This window comes from Nyctereutes procyonoides, unplaced genomic scaffold, assembly GCF_905146905.1.
Source record: "Nyctereutes procyonoides isolate TBG_1078 unplaced genomic scaffold, NYPRO_anot_genome, whole genome shotgun sequence".
NCBI lineage: Eukaryota > Metazoa > Chordata > Mammalia > Carnivora > Canidae > Nyctereutes > Nyctereutes procyonoides.
In genome coordinates, this window is record NW_026575139.1 from 42,205,020 (window position 1) to 42,222,660 (window position 17,641).

At 40.9% G+C, this 17,641-nt stretch overlaps 1 protein-coding gene across 1 annotated transcript in view; it reads right to left on the bottom strand.

Annotated features, from left to right (window-relative positions):
- The window catches only part of CGRRF1 (cell growth regulator with ring finger domain 1), a 30,847-nt gene extending 14,872 nt beyond the window's left edge, over positions 1–15,975 (bottom strand). Inside the window, exons 1-2 of the mRNA XM_055303571.1 lie at positions 15,853–15,975; positions 1,991–2,130 (exon numbers count right to left, since the gene is read on the bottom strand). Of these exons, the coding sequence (XP_055159546.1) occupies positions 1,991–2,130; positions 15,853–15,956 (244 nt within the window). The 5' untranslated portion in view covers positions 15,957–15,975. The remainder of the gene's footprint in view (positions 1–1,990; positions 2,131–15,852) is intronic.
- Between the last annotated feature and the right edge of the window lie 1,666 nt (positions 15,976–17,641).

A 17,641-nucleotide genomic window follows, 5' to 3' on the forward strand; every position in this document is an offset into this window, starting at 1 on the left:
ATTCTGAGGTCATGATCTGAGCCAAAATCAAGAGCTGGACACTTAACCGACTGAGCTACCCAGGCGCCCCAGTACACTGATTTTTGACTTGTGATTCTGGAAGGTAAAGAAGGGAAGATGACCACATAGGAAGGGTCACAGAAGCCAAGGGAGCAGGGTATCAGGAAGGAAGGATTGGTCAACTCCGTTAAACTCTGTGGTGATAATGTTGATTTAGGCCTATAGAGTGTCCACTGGATTTTATGACTACTGAGGGGTTAGGGTGGGGGCAGAAGTGGTGATCAGTGATCTAGGGGAAAATCATTCAGTAGAGGATATAGGAAAAAATCAGACTGCCCTGATCTGAACAGTGAAAGTGAAGTAGGCTAAGGGAAGAAGAAAAATGCAACCTGCTTTTGAGATGCCTGGCTGTGAAGGGAAGAGAAAGAGCGCAGTAGCTTCAAGGAGATAAGAAGTTGAGAAAGGTGGGACACCTGGGTGGCTCAGTGGTTGAGCACCTGTCTTTGGCTCAGGGCGTGATCCCGGGGTCCTGGGATCGAGTCCCACATCAGGCTCCCTGCATGGAGCCTGCTTCTCCCTCTGCCTGTGTCTCTGCCTCTCTCTCTTCTGTGTCTCTCATGAATAAATAAAATCTAAATAAATAAATAAATAAATAAATAAATAAATAAATAAATAAATAAATAGTTGAGAAAGTTTGGGATTGTTTGTTTTTAAGATACCAGATATCTGACCAAGTGTAAAAGGTGATAGGGTCTCAGCCTAGTGCTACAGAACTGTATCTAGAGCTGCCCACTCTGTATCTCTACTTAATTGCTACAAATGCATTTCAAGTCCAGAAGTTCAAAACTGAATTTATTACCTTTCTTCCAAAACCTGCTGCTTCTCCTGTATTCTTTATCCTGGTAATAGGATCTGTCTGTGGAGGGCTCCTGCAAAGAACCTGAGTCTTCCCCTACTCTTCTCTCTAATCTGTCCTACACTATGTTTTATCCACAACAAACTATGTTTCTCTCCTGCATTATTCTCATTCTGTATCAGTGCTCTGTTCATGCCTCTTCCTCTTAGAACTGCTCTCAATCCCAGGAGATAAACACCTACTTATCTTTCAAGACTCAATCAATCAATCAATGAGAGAGTGAGCACATTTTTATAACCCTTTTCCTTTTTCTTTTTTTTTTTTTAAGATTTTATTTATTTATTCACAAGAGACAGACAGAGAGAGAGAGAGAGAGAGAGAGGCGCGCGCAGAGACATAGCCAGAGGCAGGTTCCATGCAGGGAGCCTGATGCGGAATTTGATCCCAGGACTCCAGGATCATGCCCTGAGCCGAAGGCAGATGCTTAACTGCTGAGCCACCAAGGCATCCCATAATAACGCTTTTCCTGAATATGCCTCCCCACCTCAGCAAACTTAACCATTTCTTTTTCTCTCTCTTTCTTCCCTTCCTTCTTTTTCCCTCACACCTTTTCCTTCTTTCACTCCAGTGGTTCCTAGTTTTACAGATAATTTACTTTTCCAAGTAAGCACAGAAACAAACAACTATGATCTATTATTACCATCTCCCCAAATAACATTTTATGCCAAAATAACTTATACCCAAAATATCATAATTTCAGATTAAAAACATTTGTTCTTGATAAGGTTACCAACCTAGTAACTGTGTTTATCTATACCATTCATATATTTCTCACTGCACTGAAGATCCATGAAAATGGCAGTGACCTAACAAGCTTCTCTTATTAACACTTAAGATACTTCATTCTTCTCACATGAATGCCACTGCTAGTTTGTAAGTTCCTAAGGAGCAAGTTTTGTGAATTATTAGTCTTTGTATCTATAGTACAAAGTAGTATTATAATACAGCTCCCAGAACAAAACAGGTGCTCAATAAATACTTAAGTGTAATCAAGAGAAAGCAATAGAGAAAGAAAATTAAAATGCTAAGAGAGGGGCATAGAAAGAAAAAAATCTTTGGAAAATAGCCACCAACTTGAAATCGAAGCTGAAGATGGATTAGTGATCTCTAAGCCAAAAGGATTCTTGACTTGTCTCATTTGCTTTTTGAAAACTCTTGTGTTGAACTGGGTCTCTTCTGAATTTCTCAGAATTACTGGAACATCCCAACCAAACCTAAATAAAAATAAAATAATACATAATTCTAGCAAATGCTGAAACTGCTATATGTGAAGTATATTGTGCTTCATCAGTTTTTCCTTTTAACATAAGCACCGAAAAAAGAGATTATTCAGTTTACATTGTATTACAGAATTAATCTAAAATTGAGAGATTAGAGGCCCCGTACAATTGCAATATATCATTCAACTGACTGAAATGACATACTCTTAAAAATGAAAAGTTCTATTGTTAATATTATTGTTGATAACAAAGTAGTATAGTCATTAGATAAATTAACATAACAGCAAAAACATGGTAAGAATTATTGACTTTTTTACATAATATAAAAAACATATTCATATTTAATATGCAGACTATTTGATATTATTTATGGGACAGGAGAACTTTTAAACACCAAATAGAGCATTTCATTTATATAATATATTTTCCACTTGTGAATTTCATGTAAAACTGTGATAATGTACATTGAACAGATTAGAAGGAAAGTGAAAGGGACCAAACTCAATTCCTTATAAAATTAGAAAGCAGCTAGGTTCACTCAATTTAAAAAAAAAGGTAACTTAAAATGAATATACATTAGTTAAACCAGGGGACTTTTTCATACTTTGATGCATTCTCTTCTTTCCAGAAACTTAGTAATGATGGATAAAAAATAAACAGAGAAATCAAAAAGACCCCATGGAAATAAGCAAACAAACTGGTATGTTTAAACAAGGAATAGTAGTACTCAGCAATGAAAAGGAATAAATTATTGCCAAAGCCACACGGGTAAATCTCACGACCAACATGCTGTGCAAAAGAAGTCTTATACAAAGGAGTACATGCTATACGATTCCGTAAAATTCTAAAGCAGGCAAAACTAATCCATAGCAGAAATAAAAACAGGGCAATGGTTGCTTCTGGGAGCTCAGGAGAATGGACTGACTAGCAAACGGAACAAGGAAACTTTCTCTCGTGATGGTAATGTTCCATATCTTGATAGAGGTTTGAGTATAGATGGTATGTTTGATAACACTTAAGACTTGTATATGTCATTGTGTGTTAATATTACTTCAAAAGAAAAAAAATAAATGTTGAGGGATGCCTGAGTGGCTCAGTCACTTAAAGCATCTGACTCTTGGTTTCGGCTCAGGTCATGATCTCAGGATTATGAGATTGAGCCCCATGACGGCTCCCTGAGAGGTGTGGAGCCTGCATAAGAGTCTCTCTCTTTCCTTCTTCCTCTGTGCCTCCCCCCTCCCTCTCTAAGAAAAACCCAAACAAACCAAATGTTGAACTCTAATATGCAATGCTTTAGTATCTGGGGAAGAGTAACAACTTATTTTGAAGGGATTAAGAAATAAGATGGACAGGACGCCTGGGCGGTTCAGCAGTTGAGTGTCTGCCTTCGGCTCAGGGCCTGATCCCAGGATCCGGGATCGAGTCCCACATCAGGACCCTCCAAGCAAGGAACCTCCTTCTCCCTCTGTCTGTGTCTCTGCCTCTCATGAATAAATAAATCTTAAGAAAAAAAAATAATAAGATGGACAAATATGTAAAACATTGATTATACTGATTACAGCAAAATATTGATTGTAGAACCTAAGTGTAGACATATATATATATATTCACTGCATAACTTTTTTAACCTTTCCATATGTTTGAAAATTTTAATAATAAAATGTTGGGAAAAAAAGAGACATAGCTGGTTTCAAAGACAAATCTTTATGGCTCTAAAAAGGGAAAGAAATATAAAGTAATGAGTAAGGCTGATGCCATGGTTTGATGGGTCCTGAGTCTGGCAGCAGGCAGTGGGAAGTAAGCCTTCCCACAGTATGAAGATCTTATTTATAGGTTGTCTGCTAAAGACAAGAGCCAGAGTGAAGTTCATAATTTGAATCCAGGAGCTGGGTTAGGCCAATATCAATTGGAACAGAAGTGTCATCTCCTGGTCCTTGACAAAAAGGAGTGTCAAGGAACAGAAGTGTCATCTCCTGGTCCTTGACAAAAGGGGCACCTAGGAATCTAGTTGGAGACAATTGTAAAATGGTTAAACAGCAAGGATGAAAACAAAGGATGGGGAAGAAAACTACTTAAATTTAGGTTGCAAACCAAAATTTCAAAACACATGAATAAATCTAAGGCCAAGAGAAGGCCAATAAAAGTAACACATGGAATACAGTTATACTCTAGATGAATTTAATTTTATGGAATTGTCGGATAAGTCTGTTCTGGTCCTGGCTAAGAAAGCTGAAAAGCAAGCCTCTAACAGATCAAACTGTTTCCAAGTAAGTTAACTGTATCCCAAAACAAAGCTCAAGATTATATATATGAATACAAACACATCTAGCACCTTAAAGTAAAATTCACAATGTTTAGCATCCAATAAAAGGTTAACAGCCATGCAAAGAAGAAAGTATGACTCATAATGAGGAGAGAAACTAATCAAAAGAACTAGACCCTAGAAATGACATGGATGCTAGAACTAGTAGACAAGAACATTGAAATAATTGTTGTAACTAAACTCTATATTTTCAAAAAAGTAAGTAAAGACTGAGCATATTATATAGAGACATGGAAGATATCTAAAAAGACCCAAATCCATTTCTGAAGAAAAAATACATTTTTTTTAAATACAACATTTGTGATGAAAAATACACTGGATAAGATTAATAGCTGACTTAACATTATAGAACAAAAGATTAATACATTTCAAGATTTATTCACAGAAAGGAATCCAATATGAACACAAAAAGGGAAAAAAAAAGGCTGGATTAAAAAAAAATATCAGTGAGCTGAAGGACAACTTCATGTAGTCTACAGTTAAGGGGTAGAGACATACAAGAAAATTACAGACACATATCACTCAAGAACACAGATGCAAAACTTCTTAAAATGTTAACAAATGAAATCCAACAATATATTAAAAGGCTAATACATCAGGACCTACTTACAGTTTAACATAACATTAAAAATTTAATGTAATTCACCATATTAACAGACTAAAAAAAGAAAAACCATATGATCATCTCAGTACATGCAGAAAAAGCACTTGCTAAAATCCAACGTCTATTCCTGATAAAAACTGTCAGCAGGGCAGCCCCGGTGGCGCAGTGGTTTAGTGCTGCCTGCAGCCCGGGGTGTGATCCTGGGGACCTGGGATCGAGTCCCACGTCAGGATTCCTACATGGAGCCTGCTTCTTCCTCTGCCTGTGTCTCTGCCTCTCTCTCGCTCTCTCTGAATGAATAAATAAATAAATCTTTAAAAAAAAAAAAAACTGTCAGCAAACTAGGAATGTTAAGGAACTTGATAAACGGCAGCAATAAGTATGTGGAACTAACATCGTATTTAATAAAAAACTGCTTTCCTCCTAAAATCAGGAATAAGACACTTAATAGCTATGTGTCCTTAAGTAATCACTCAAGCTTTATTTAACTGGTTTCCCATCTGGAACCATTTATAACAGGGCTTGGCACTATATAAGTGCTAGCAATGATAATGTTGATGATGGAGTAAATGTAGGTGTTGGCAGAATAGCTAGAAAGAAAAATCCCGTAATTTCTCCTTATTGAATGTCAGAATTGGTTACCCCACAGTCCCTGTATCCACAGCCCAACATTGCCCCAGGGCCTTTTAGAGGTTAAGTTGGGAATGTGAAATGGCAGGATACAAGATATAGTCTTCCCACAAGAGCCATAAGATAACACTTTCCCCTTCTTTCTTTCATCCCTTGGAGTGAAAAAACAAAGGGAGAAAAACATGATTCTATGCTATACATACTCATTACATTTCCTGGCCCCTTCATCATTTTAATTCTCCCTACTGTCCCCTTCTCCCTTTTTTTCTTTACTCCCACTGCCTGGCTCCATACACCCACACTACCAGCAGTAAACACCAGAACTCAGAGCTTATTGTGTTCAGTTCTACTGTAGGTTCAAGCATTATATTTCAGGTACTTTATCATGTTGTTCCTAAAAATTTCAATTAAACAATCTTTAAAGGTATAGGAGTCAGAAACCCAAAAAGCAAGGCTTTGGAGAAATATCTGGAAGCAGGCTGCTGTGAGCATGGAATTCCTTTGCAATATGCTTTATTTATTCCATGATATATCTGGGCTTTTTTTTAATATATTTATGACAGAGAGAGAGAGAGAGAGAGAGAGAGACAGAGACAGAGACAGAGACACAGGCAGAGGGAGAAGCAGGCTCCATGTAGGGAGCCTGATGTGGGACTCGATCCCGGGTCTCCAGGATCACGCCCTGGACTGAAGGCGGCACTAAACCGCTGAGCCACCCAGGCTGCCCTCTCCAAATCTTTACATAAAATCAGTGTTGTGGAAAGATATCCCATATCTGTTCTGTGGCTTTGTATATGCCTTAGAATGGAACAAATAATATGAGATGTAAAGTGTTCCTTCTTTTTAAACATGCTTATCGAAGGCTGCTTGGCCCAGCATTATATCCGGAGCTGCCAAAGCACACCTATTATGAAAAGAAATTCATCTCCCTAGATTTTTTTATTTCTCTGCCTCATGCTTAATCTTGGGTCTGCATTTTCTAACACCCTAAGGTCCTTGATTTGAGTCAAATACATCTTTTCAAATTGGTATTATGAATCGTGCTAAACCCCTGGCCAGAAAAGTACACAAAACATATTTCAATGAATTAGAAAGTAAACTGGTATTCAGGTTAAGAACCCAAACAATATCCTCAGAAAGTCTGTGTGTCACCTCCCAGGCACTACCCCTTCCCTCCCCACTGTCTTGACTTTCATTACTATAATTTAGCGTACCTGTTTCTGAATTGTTATGTAAGTGGAAGTGTGCTGTATATATGCTGTGTATACTTTTATTTCCTTTTTTATAACACTATGCTTGAAGATTCATCCATGCAGTTATATTCAGTGCATATTTGTGGCCTTATAGTATTCTATGGTATAATAAATGTGCTGGAACTTGCTTACTCATTCTACCTTTAATAGATATTTAAGTTGTCCTCACATTCTGGCCATTATGAATATGCCTATATGAACACTTTCATACAAGGCACTTGGTGCACATGCGTGTGCATGCATTTTTATTAGGTCCACACAGGCTGAGAATGGTATTTCTCAGCCATAACGTCTGTGCTTCTTCAACTTCAGTGGATAATGCTAACAATTATTCTATGTGGTAGTATCAATTTACACTCCCACCAGCAGTCAATGAGTGCTCCCCTTGCTCCAAATCCTTGCCAAAACATTATTAGCCACTCTAGTAGTTATTTGGTGGCACTGTACTATGGTTTTAATTTCTATTTCTCAGTTGACCAATTATTCTTATTTATAGAAATTCTTAATATGTTCTGAATACGACTCTTTTGTTGGATGTCTTCACCCCTTCTACATCTTGCCTTTCACCTTCATAATGGTATCTTTTGATAAGCAGAGTTCTTAATTTTATTTATTTATTTTTAAAAAGATTTTATTTATTTATTCATGACAGACACACACACACAGAGAGGCAGACACAGGCAGAGGGAGCAGCAGGTTCCATGCAGGGAGCCTGACGTGGGACTCGATCCCGGGTCTCCAGGATCACGCCCTGGGCTGAAGGCAGGCGCTAAACCACTGAGCCACGGGGGCTGCCCAAGTTCTTAATTTTAACACAAGTTATTAACCTCTTCCTTTAAGGTTAATGCTCTTGCTCTTTGGCTTTTCATTACTGGCTTATCTGAATTATGTCCTAACACTGCCATGTTTCTGAATTATAATCTAAGACATTCTTGTATTCTTGTCCTCTTAAAGGACTTAGCCAACCATGACTAAAGCAGCCAATGCTGAATCAAAGCTCTGGATCCATATTTGACTTCACCAGCTCTGCTACCCCAAAATCCTGTTTTGGGGAGAACAAAGGATTGGGGGCGGGAAGAGTAGAATTCACTGTGTAATAGAGTAATGTCGCAGTCTGACCACACCTCTTGTCCTAAGCATTATCTTTAATGTAGTCTAAGATCAAGTAAGCTGGTTTTTGGGCAGCTGACACATGGATGACTCATACTGAACTTTCAGCCTAGTATAATCCTAAACCTTTTCATACATACCTAACCCAGAATGAACTTGCTCATTTTTGCACAAAATCTACAACTTCCACAATTTTAACCTGTTTGATGGAGACCAATATTTCTATCTTTAACATATTACTCAAAAGCCTATATGAAGAGATGACCTGGAATAAGATTAAAAACTGAAGACTAGTGGATCCCTGGGTGGCTCAGCAATTTGGCGCCTGCCTTTTGCCCAGGGTGTGATCCTGGAGTCCCAGGATCGAGTCCCACATCAGGCTCCCTGCATGGAGCCTGCTTCTCCTCTGTCTGTGTCTCTGCCCCTCTCTCTCTCTCTGTCTCTCATGAATAAATAAATAAAATCTTAAAAAAAACCCAAAAAACTGAAGACTGGTCAAATAGTAATCCATAATTGGTGCTGACAAGTGTTTCTGTAAAAATACTGATAAACAGACCTAGTGACATGTCTCTGGCCACCATCCTAAAATTTGGTCTTTTCCACAATTTTAATCAAAAACTAGGATAAAGACATTGATGCCCTGTCTATCAGATCATGGCTGATATGAGATTACAAGGAATAATAAAATAAAATAGTAAAATGGAAAATTGACAAATTTTCTGTTCAATCAAATTTCATCCTTATCTTTTTCCACTTAAAGTCATGTTGGCAACTGTTAGTAATGGAATATGGAACGCCAACTAAATAAATGTTTCTAAACATTCATTACTTTCTTTTATATAAACTTAGCCCCCCTTTTTTTTTCTATAAAGAGAATTTTCTATTCTCTTTCCTTTACTATTACAATTTTATAGTTATTCCTCCTGGATTTTTCTATACTTCTGGCTTTTCTCAGTTCTAAAGTTGTTTGTTGCACTTGTTCTTAATGTTTAAACTTCTAGCACAGCAATAATCTGTGGACCTCCAATTCTGACCACATTTTTCTTATTGCCTATATAACAGCTTACCCTGGCACACTTCTGAAGCTTCTACTCAGAGGCTGAATTGTTAGACTGGACCTCCTTTCCTTGTGTCTGGAATCTTATGGAGCTCCTCAAGAATAAAGGTTATTTTGAAGCTAAAATTTTAGGCTCAGTAGTAAACAATTTTTATTACTGCTTCAGCCTTGAGTTCTCAAGCCAATCAAAAATCAGATAGGCAGTTAATTTGAGGGGGCCTTCTCTCCAGGGTGATCTCCCAAAGATGGTATCACACAACGAGCTGGATACCGACACTGGATCAGGGTATAAAACCCACTCATGGGGAAACCCTTGGTATGGGAGGATTGTCTCTGAGGGAACTACTGGGCTAATGATATGACTTTGGGAAAACGACTCAATCTCTAAAATTCTGTGCCTTTATTTGTAAAATGAAGGGTTAAAATAAGTGATGTGAAGGTCCTACGAAGGTGTAAAATGTCATATCTAATAGTTTTGTGTTTTCTTCTATATTGCTCAAAAAAAATTCTTGCCAATGCAAATGTTAAGTATTTTGTACCCTAATCAAGTACAAACTAAAGTCATACTCTTTTCTTAAAGAGGAATCTGTACCTCATCACCAACCTCATAATATGCATAAAACTGACTGCATTCAACAGCATATGAAATGAGAAATAGTCCAGGTCAATGAATCAGGCAGGGTTGGCAGGAGTCAGAGACACATCTGTTATTTAAGAATTGTTAATCAAGGGATCCCTGGGTGGCGCAGCGGTTTGGTGCCTGCCTTTGGCCCAGGGCGCGATCCTGGAGACCCGGGATCAAATCCCACATCGGGCTCCCGGTGAATGGAGCCTGCTTCTCCCTCTGCCTGTGTCTCTGCCTCTCTCTCTCTCTCTGTGACTATCATAAATAAATAAAAATTAAAAAAAAAAAAGAACTGCTTTCTTTAAAAAAAAAAAAAAAAAAGAATTGTTAATCAAGGGCAGCCTGGGTGGCTCAGTGGTTTAGCGCCACCTTTAAGTTCAGGGCCTGATCCTGGAGACCGGGGATCAAGTCCCACGTCAGGCTCCCTGCTTCTCCCTCTGCCTGTGTCTCTGCCTCTCTCTCTCTCTCTCTCTCTCTCTCTCTGTCTCTCATGAATAAATAAAAATCTTAAAAAAAAAAAAGAATTGTCAATCAAGTACTGAAGACTGAAAATGCAAGAAGGGGACACTGGGGTATCCTAGCATGAAGCAATTATCAGTCCTAGGGCTGGGGAAACAAAGGGAAGACTAGTAATTATTACAATTTAGAAGCTCGGATAAAGGATTCCCCAGAGCTGGCATGCAGACTTTTGTGGTAGGAGTGTGGGCCAGCTGGTATCAATATCTCTGGATATGATATATCAATATCTCAAGGAGTGTGCTAAGGCTAGTTCTAGATATGAGGAAAAAGTGTAAACTAAAATAAACTGCTGCTACTCAGGTCAACTGCAACTGCCAGGGTAAAGGCCAGTTTCTGCAGACCAGAAATAGGAAGCAAACTGTTAAGTCTCTTCTTCCTTCTCCAGCCTTCCAGTCTCTTTCTAGCATCCTCTATTGGCAGAGCCTAATAGGGAGCAAACTACAAGAGAAAAATGATTTGCCAAGTACCAGCTCTAGTATTACCACAGTACAGAAGAGCATGTTTGCTTCTGAGAGACAACAGCCTATGAGAAAGATCTGGAGAATGATTTATATAGTATGTCCCTGTGGTAGCACTGAAGGATACAGAATCCTTCCTATAGGGGACCTGACCTCCCCTTTAATCAGACACTCCAGGTCTATGGATTGGCTTGTATCTGTAAACTGGGTGAAAGGTGGTAAATCTCTGCTGCGATGACTCAAGTCAGGTTTCTGGCTCCAGACACTGAGTTTTTCCTTCTAAGTAGTTTTTGTAGCATTTAATAGGCTGCCCATCTGTTTTATTCCTAGAGACACTGTAATCCATTAGCCACTGCCAAAAATCCTTGTGGGCCAAAACATTCTCTGCATTGTCCTCCACTGCCCATTATGGAACATATGTACACCTTGACTCCTGTGAGGTGCCACTGGACCTCAAGTCAGGAGCTCCCACCATCATAAACAGCCTCTAGGAACAGAGATTTTCAAGGATACGAGTCTCCTCTCAGCAATTTACTTCTCAGTGCTTTCATGAAAGGTGTGTATTCTGTGTACTCTTAAAGGATGCAGTAGGTGGGTGGGTGTGCAGGTTGCATGTAATAAATCCAGTCCAATATTTCTATCTTTCTGAGCATTCAGATTCCTTCCTCATCATGCCAGGAAAGTTCTAGCACCTTAACCTTAATACATATAGGCCACCACTGAGTCTAAATTTCAGCCAACCAAATCTGAGTTAGTACCTTAGATTCAGACTTTCCTAAGAACACACTCAGAACAATAAATTTTATCTGGGGCACCTGGATGGCTCAGTAGGTTAAGTATCTGGCTCTTGATCTCAGCTCAGGTCTCAATCTCAAGATTGTGGGTTTAAGCCCCGCATTGGGTTCCACACTGCATGTGGAACCTACTAAAAATTAAATAAATAAGGGGCACCTGGGTGGCTCAGTGGATGAGCGTCTGCCTTTGGCTCAGGTCGTGATCCTGCGGTCCTGGGATCGAGTCTCACATTGGGGTCCCACAGGGAGACTGCTTTTCCCTCTGCCCTTGTCTCTGCCTCTCTCTGTGTCTCTGATGAGTAAATAAATAAAATATTTTTAAAAATAAATAAATTTTAAAAATAAGTAAATAAGTAAACAAACAAATTTTTATCTGATTTAGTGTTACATTCTATCCTTCCTGGCCTAACCTACTTATAATCCATTCTCACACATATTTCTCCTTACCAATGATACAAATTAGCAAAATCTTGCAAATCTTAGAGGCTAGGCTCTTTCCAACTGGGTTGGATTTTTGTCCCTGTCCTTTGGAGCAGGAAGAGATCTGGGCTTCGCAACAGGTTATAGAGATAGGTCTTGAGTACAGATATCCTTTGCAAAGCATTTACTCTAGGCAAGGTTATTACAGGACCTCCAAGCAAGGGAGGGCCGTTTTTCCCAGACATGGAAAGCAAAGCAGTCTGCTTCCATGAACAAGGGAGAGTCAGAGTGACTGGGATTTCAAGATTCTCAGCTTTAGCCACGTCAATGTAGATGTTCCCATTCCAAGTCTCAGGGCCCTAGTTCTTTCCACTCGGTGTCCTAAATGAGACATCCATAAAGTTGTATAATTCTATTATGCACAACTAAAATTGTACAATGTTTAGTTCTGTGGCTGTATGAAATAAAGTGCTTTAGAACTACAGAACCTCTCTGATTCTCTAAAGAGTTGACCCAAGTGTTTTAAGATTTTAGCTTGTCATTTTCTTTCTGTAAGGGCTCCAGTGATCTCAGAAGCACCCATCCCACCCATCTCTCAGTCCTTATAGTCAAAAAGTGGTTTCGCTCCTAGGTCCCCCAATCACTTCCAAAATCATTTTATTACAATCAATCAAAGGCAGTAATTTGATTAATAGTGATGCCAATACATGCCGTGGATTACTAGGACCTTATATCCTTCCTGCTGGCAAGGAGCTGAAGATGTGACCAGAGCACTCCTTGAGCCCATCTTTGAGAGTAACTCTCAAAGATCCCACTCTGAGTAACAATTTCCTTATTAATATCTTTTATAAGTCTAATCAGGAGACCAAAACCACACCGGTTATTTTGAGAATTTACTATGAATAATTGTTTACCGTATGTTGAAGAGCTGAAAAAGCAAAAAGGGGACAGTGAGTATCAGGGAAGTAGTACCAGAAGAAAGTAGCTATCACTCCAAAACAGGGATAGAGGAAAGAGAACTACTATAGCTGAGAAATTTGGAGGAAGGACTGCTATGGAGCTTGGACTAGGATCTCAGGAAAGGGTATTAATATCTTTGAAGGGGTGTGATAGGCTGATTCTAAGAGAGTAAATAACTACAAACTGGAAAAATTAGGACCACTGTGAGGCACTATCACTGTGGTGAGACAGACAAGAAAAAGAGTCACACAGGAAGCAGCAAGCCCTTTTGTCCTCTAGCCTTCTACTTTCCCTCCTCTGCTGCCAAAGCCTGCTAGGCAGCCAGCTAGCAAAGAAGAAATGTGGTTTAGAGGTTCTGCCCCAGATTCACAAGACAGCATCTAAAGGGGTGCTATGAAGCTGAGGGACAATTGCTTAATAATCTGTAGTCAAGAGGAAACAGGGAGCAGTTGCAGAGTCAGGGTCCCCGATTATTTGGATGTGTTAAAGGATGTATGGCATTTTGGTTTCCTTTCTGCACAGTGCCTGGCAAATATCAAGAGTTTAATAAACTTGAGCTATTAGAGCTCACAGAAACCACCATAGAGTTAAAGAGAAATACCATACTTCAGTGGCATGATTCTTTGCTATTGCTATTGGGATTCCAATATTCAGATGTTCCTATTCTTTCTCCACTCCCACACAGTGCAAGCAGACAAGGAGAACAGTAGAAAGAAGCAGTGGGAAAGAAAATCAGAGCAGTACTGAGGTAATGGCGAAGACAAAACCAGTAGGGATTATATTTGGGGGGGGAGGGGTTTAAAAGAAAAATGACATGGGTGAAAAGCACAGTGTGGATTCATGGGTTTACCATCTGTCTGGGGTACTATTAGAAAATTGTTTATATGAGATCTAGATGGTTTGCTTTGTTTCTACTCAATGACTCTGTTGCCTTGGCTTAAGTTAACAAATAAACATTAGTAAAATGTTTTATCTACATGGACAAAGCTAACTCCGATAAAGGGAATGGTTGGGTTAGGCTCAAGATAACTGGTTAGGCCCAAATCAGAATGAAACTGACTGGCACTTACATAGTCTTGGGGTCTCAGCAATGCTTAGCCCAGTCTTCCAAAAATTCTACAATTAACCTGGCCTTCCACCCTTCCAAAATCATATCTAAATGGAGTGGTTAGGTAATCATTAAGCTTTCAAAACAAGTCTTAAACTTGGCAGAGCCAGAATTTGAATCTAGGTCTGTATGACTCCACTGTCTCCAAAGACTGTCTCTTAACCACTACAAACATGAGGTACCCGACTACCCTCATCCACAGATGCTGCCATCATTATCACTCTAGCCCTTACTCATTTTCCTCTTCCCAATACTACAGATAGATATCTAAGAAATCTAATTAGTTGGCCTACAGAAAATTAAAATTTAAGGATATAATGCAATGATCAACTAGTTACCTATTTTCCTTAATGAAGGAAAATTTACATTCTTCTAAGAGAATAACACTAATATTATAGTGATTAAGAACCCCTGTGTTAAGATCGCTTTACTCACTTGGGCAACCAAGTTGCAAATTCCAACTGCAAACTTTCGTGAACAATAAACAGCAATAAAATTTGATGGATCAAGAATAACAAACTTCTCCCATCCATCCACAAACAAGGAGTTTTCTGCTCTACGGCTGGCAGGGTGAGGAGCGGTATGGAAATATGAAAACTGGGCTTAGTTTCTAAAGATGGCATGTAGTTTCAGAAATTAACAAAAGCTTGTTTCCTTTCTGCAAAGTAATTCCGTAACATGCGTTAAGGGATATTTTAAATTTGTTTTACACCGGCTGATCTATTCACTGACACGCTTCCTCTGCCCCCCAGCTCATGCTGTATCCTTGAAATGCCTTCCATTCTCTACCAGACACACTCAACTTCATTTATTTCTCAAAATCCTTATCCTTCAAATTTCAGCTCAAGGGGCAGCCCTGGTGGCTCATTGGTTTAGCGCCTGCCTTCGGCCCAGGGCCTGATCCTGGAGACCCGGGATCGAGTCCCACGTCGGGCTCCCTGCATGGAGCCTGCTTCTCCCTCTGCCAGTGTCTCTGCCTCTCTCTCTCTCTCTCTCTCTCTCTCTCTCTCTCTCTGTGTCTCATGAATAAATAAATAAAGTCTTAAAAAAAATTCCAGCTCATGTCTCTCTCCTCAGTGGATGAATTAGTACGACGGTTTCAAATAGCCGCATTCATAAGGCTTCTCTAAACATGATACGATGGCATCTCCTCAAGAGAGAAATTTTAGAGTCTCTGAGCTAGAACTGCTCAGGGATTACCTAACAGTCTATTCTCCTGGTCTCCACTGGGTAAACTGCCCCTACCCGTCAATGTGGTTTATCTCAAAGGTCTTTTCCGGCTCTGAAATTATGACTTTCACAGTTCCATCGACTAAATATGACTTCAGAAGGCGTGGAATGTATCTAGAAAGCATTCAATTCTCACACGGTAACGGAGTTCAGTTATAAGTTGCGCTGAAAGCTCTGAGGCCAAGCGCTCGGTTCTGCTCAGAACAACAGTCAACTGTGTTCACTGTCCAGGTCTGCGCGCTGCACCGCAGGTGACGGCCCCAAGCCTGCTGGACAAGCACTCTATACCTCGACGCCCGGACCAGGCCCGCACCGGCCGCCTTACCTTTGAGAAACAAAGCTGGGCGAAATACCTCATTCCGGCACCACCCCCAGATGCCCGCGGCGACGGCGACGGCGACGGCGACGGCCCAGGGATGCAGGGAGCAGCGATGCAGGTGCACACCGCAAGTCGCAGTCCTCCGGGAGCCGGTCGAGGTTCGCGCCACCGGCTCCCCCGCGGCCCCAGGAGCCCCAGCCCCGCAGCACCCGCGGCTCCGAAGCCCTCCCCGTCGCTGTTCTCCGCGACCCCGCTGCCCCAGCGGTCCGCCCCTACGTCCCTTGTTTCTAACCACGCGGTACTTACCATCCCAATACCAGGCCGGTGGTCACGATGAAGCAGGTAAAGACCACCGCGATGTAGAAAAGCGGCGAATACTCATACAGCGTAACCAGAAACACCGCAGCCATCAGGCTGTCCTAAACTGAGCCCAGCCCCAGCCGCTCAGCCCGGCCCCGCCCCGCCCCGCCCCGCCCACCCGGCCGGCGGGCTGGGGGTGGGGAAGCCACTACGGCGCCTCGGAGCTGACAAACTTTGCAGATACGCACTCGCCCCGGGTTCTCAGACTAGGCGACCGGGCGACCTCGCCGGCTGCGGGAGCCGGGCTGCCAATCACGACGGCGCCTGCAGGGCTGGCCCCGCCCCTCCTGCTCTCGTCCCGAGCCATTGGCTTGGCAGAGGGGCGGTGCCCTGATTGGACCCACGGGATTGGTACCCAGAGAGCATCTGTCTGTCCCTGGGGTCACGGCTTTTCTGCGGCAAATTCTAAAGAACCCCTCGCGGCCTGCTTCGCCCCAGGCTCAGGTAAGGTTTTCTGATGACCCAGAGAGGAGGCACGGCCCGAAATCCACGTCACAGAGTCTAAATCCCGCATATTGGATCCGTGGCAAATTTGGGACGAGGAGAAGAGAACCCGCCGGCATCATGGGTTCTACAAAGTGAAGCAACCCCGCACCTGCTCTTGTTTTATCTAGAAAAGTTACAATTAGACACGAAAGACCAACCGGAGTCTCACTAGCAGTGTATACGATTCTCGTCCGCCTTTTCAAGTTGGATTTCATGATAGAGGAAAATTAGCATAGATTCTCATAGACGTAAATCAACTGTCCTCCCACATCCTTTTCCTTTTCTGCTCCCCCTACGTTCCTCAAATTAGAATTAGATATTTGAACTTTTAAAAAAGATTTTATTTATTTATTTGACACACAGAGAGAGCACAAGCTGGAGGAGCAGCAGGCAGAGGGAGAGGGAGAAGGCGGCTTCCAGCAGAGCAGGGAGCCAGAAGGGTGGCTGGATCCCAGGACCTTGGGATCATGACCTAAGCCACCCAGGCGCACCAATATTTGAGCTTTTATGTATTAATTTTTACTTTAATGATAATTTTAGATATGTCTTATTATATATATATGGCTTAATTTATATATATTTAAATATATATCTTATTTATTTATATATATATAAAAGGCTTCTGCTCAAAAGGTATATATGTACCTAGCAGAAGCCTTTAGTTAGCCCTTAGGCCACATCCAGTTACCCCAGAAACAGGGAAATGTCTTTTTATTCTGAGCAGCAACACCCCCTGCTACAAAACAGGGTTTTGTTATCAAGGAAGAAAGGGACAGAAGGCTGCAGAATGGATAACCAACTAGTAGCCCCTCCACACTCCCAGATCACTAGTAAAATTAATGCTGGAGACAGATGAGCTAAATTTGTTCTATGGCTTCACATATCTCTTGGCAAATGACCACATATTGTGTACTCTCTGGAGTAGTGGTGTGTAAGCAGTTCAGGTCAACAACATACTTTTTAACAGCTACATTTATGATTTATGAAAGTATATGCTTTATCATTGGACAACTTTTTATTATTATAAACAACACTGCAGTGAACATTCTTAAAGCTAAATCATTTCCTTAGGTGAATTCCCAGAGGTGGAACTTTTAGTTCAAAAAGTATGTACATTTTAAGCCTTTAGGGAAACAATGCTCTCCAGAAATATTGTACCAATTTATGCTCCTACCCTTTCATCCTCAGTTTTGCGATCATTTGAAATTGTCACTTAAAAAGCTTGGCCAATGGGAAAGGCAATTTTATT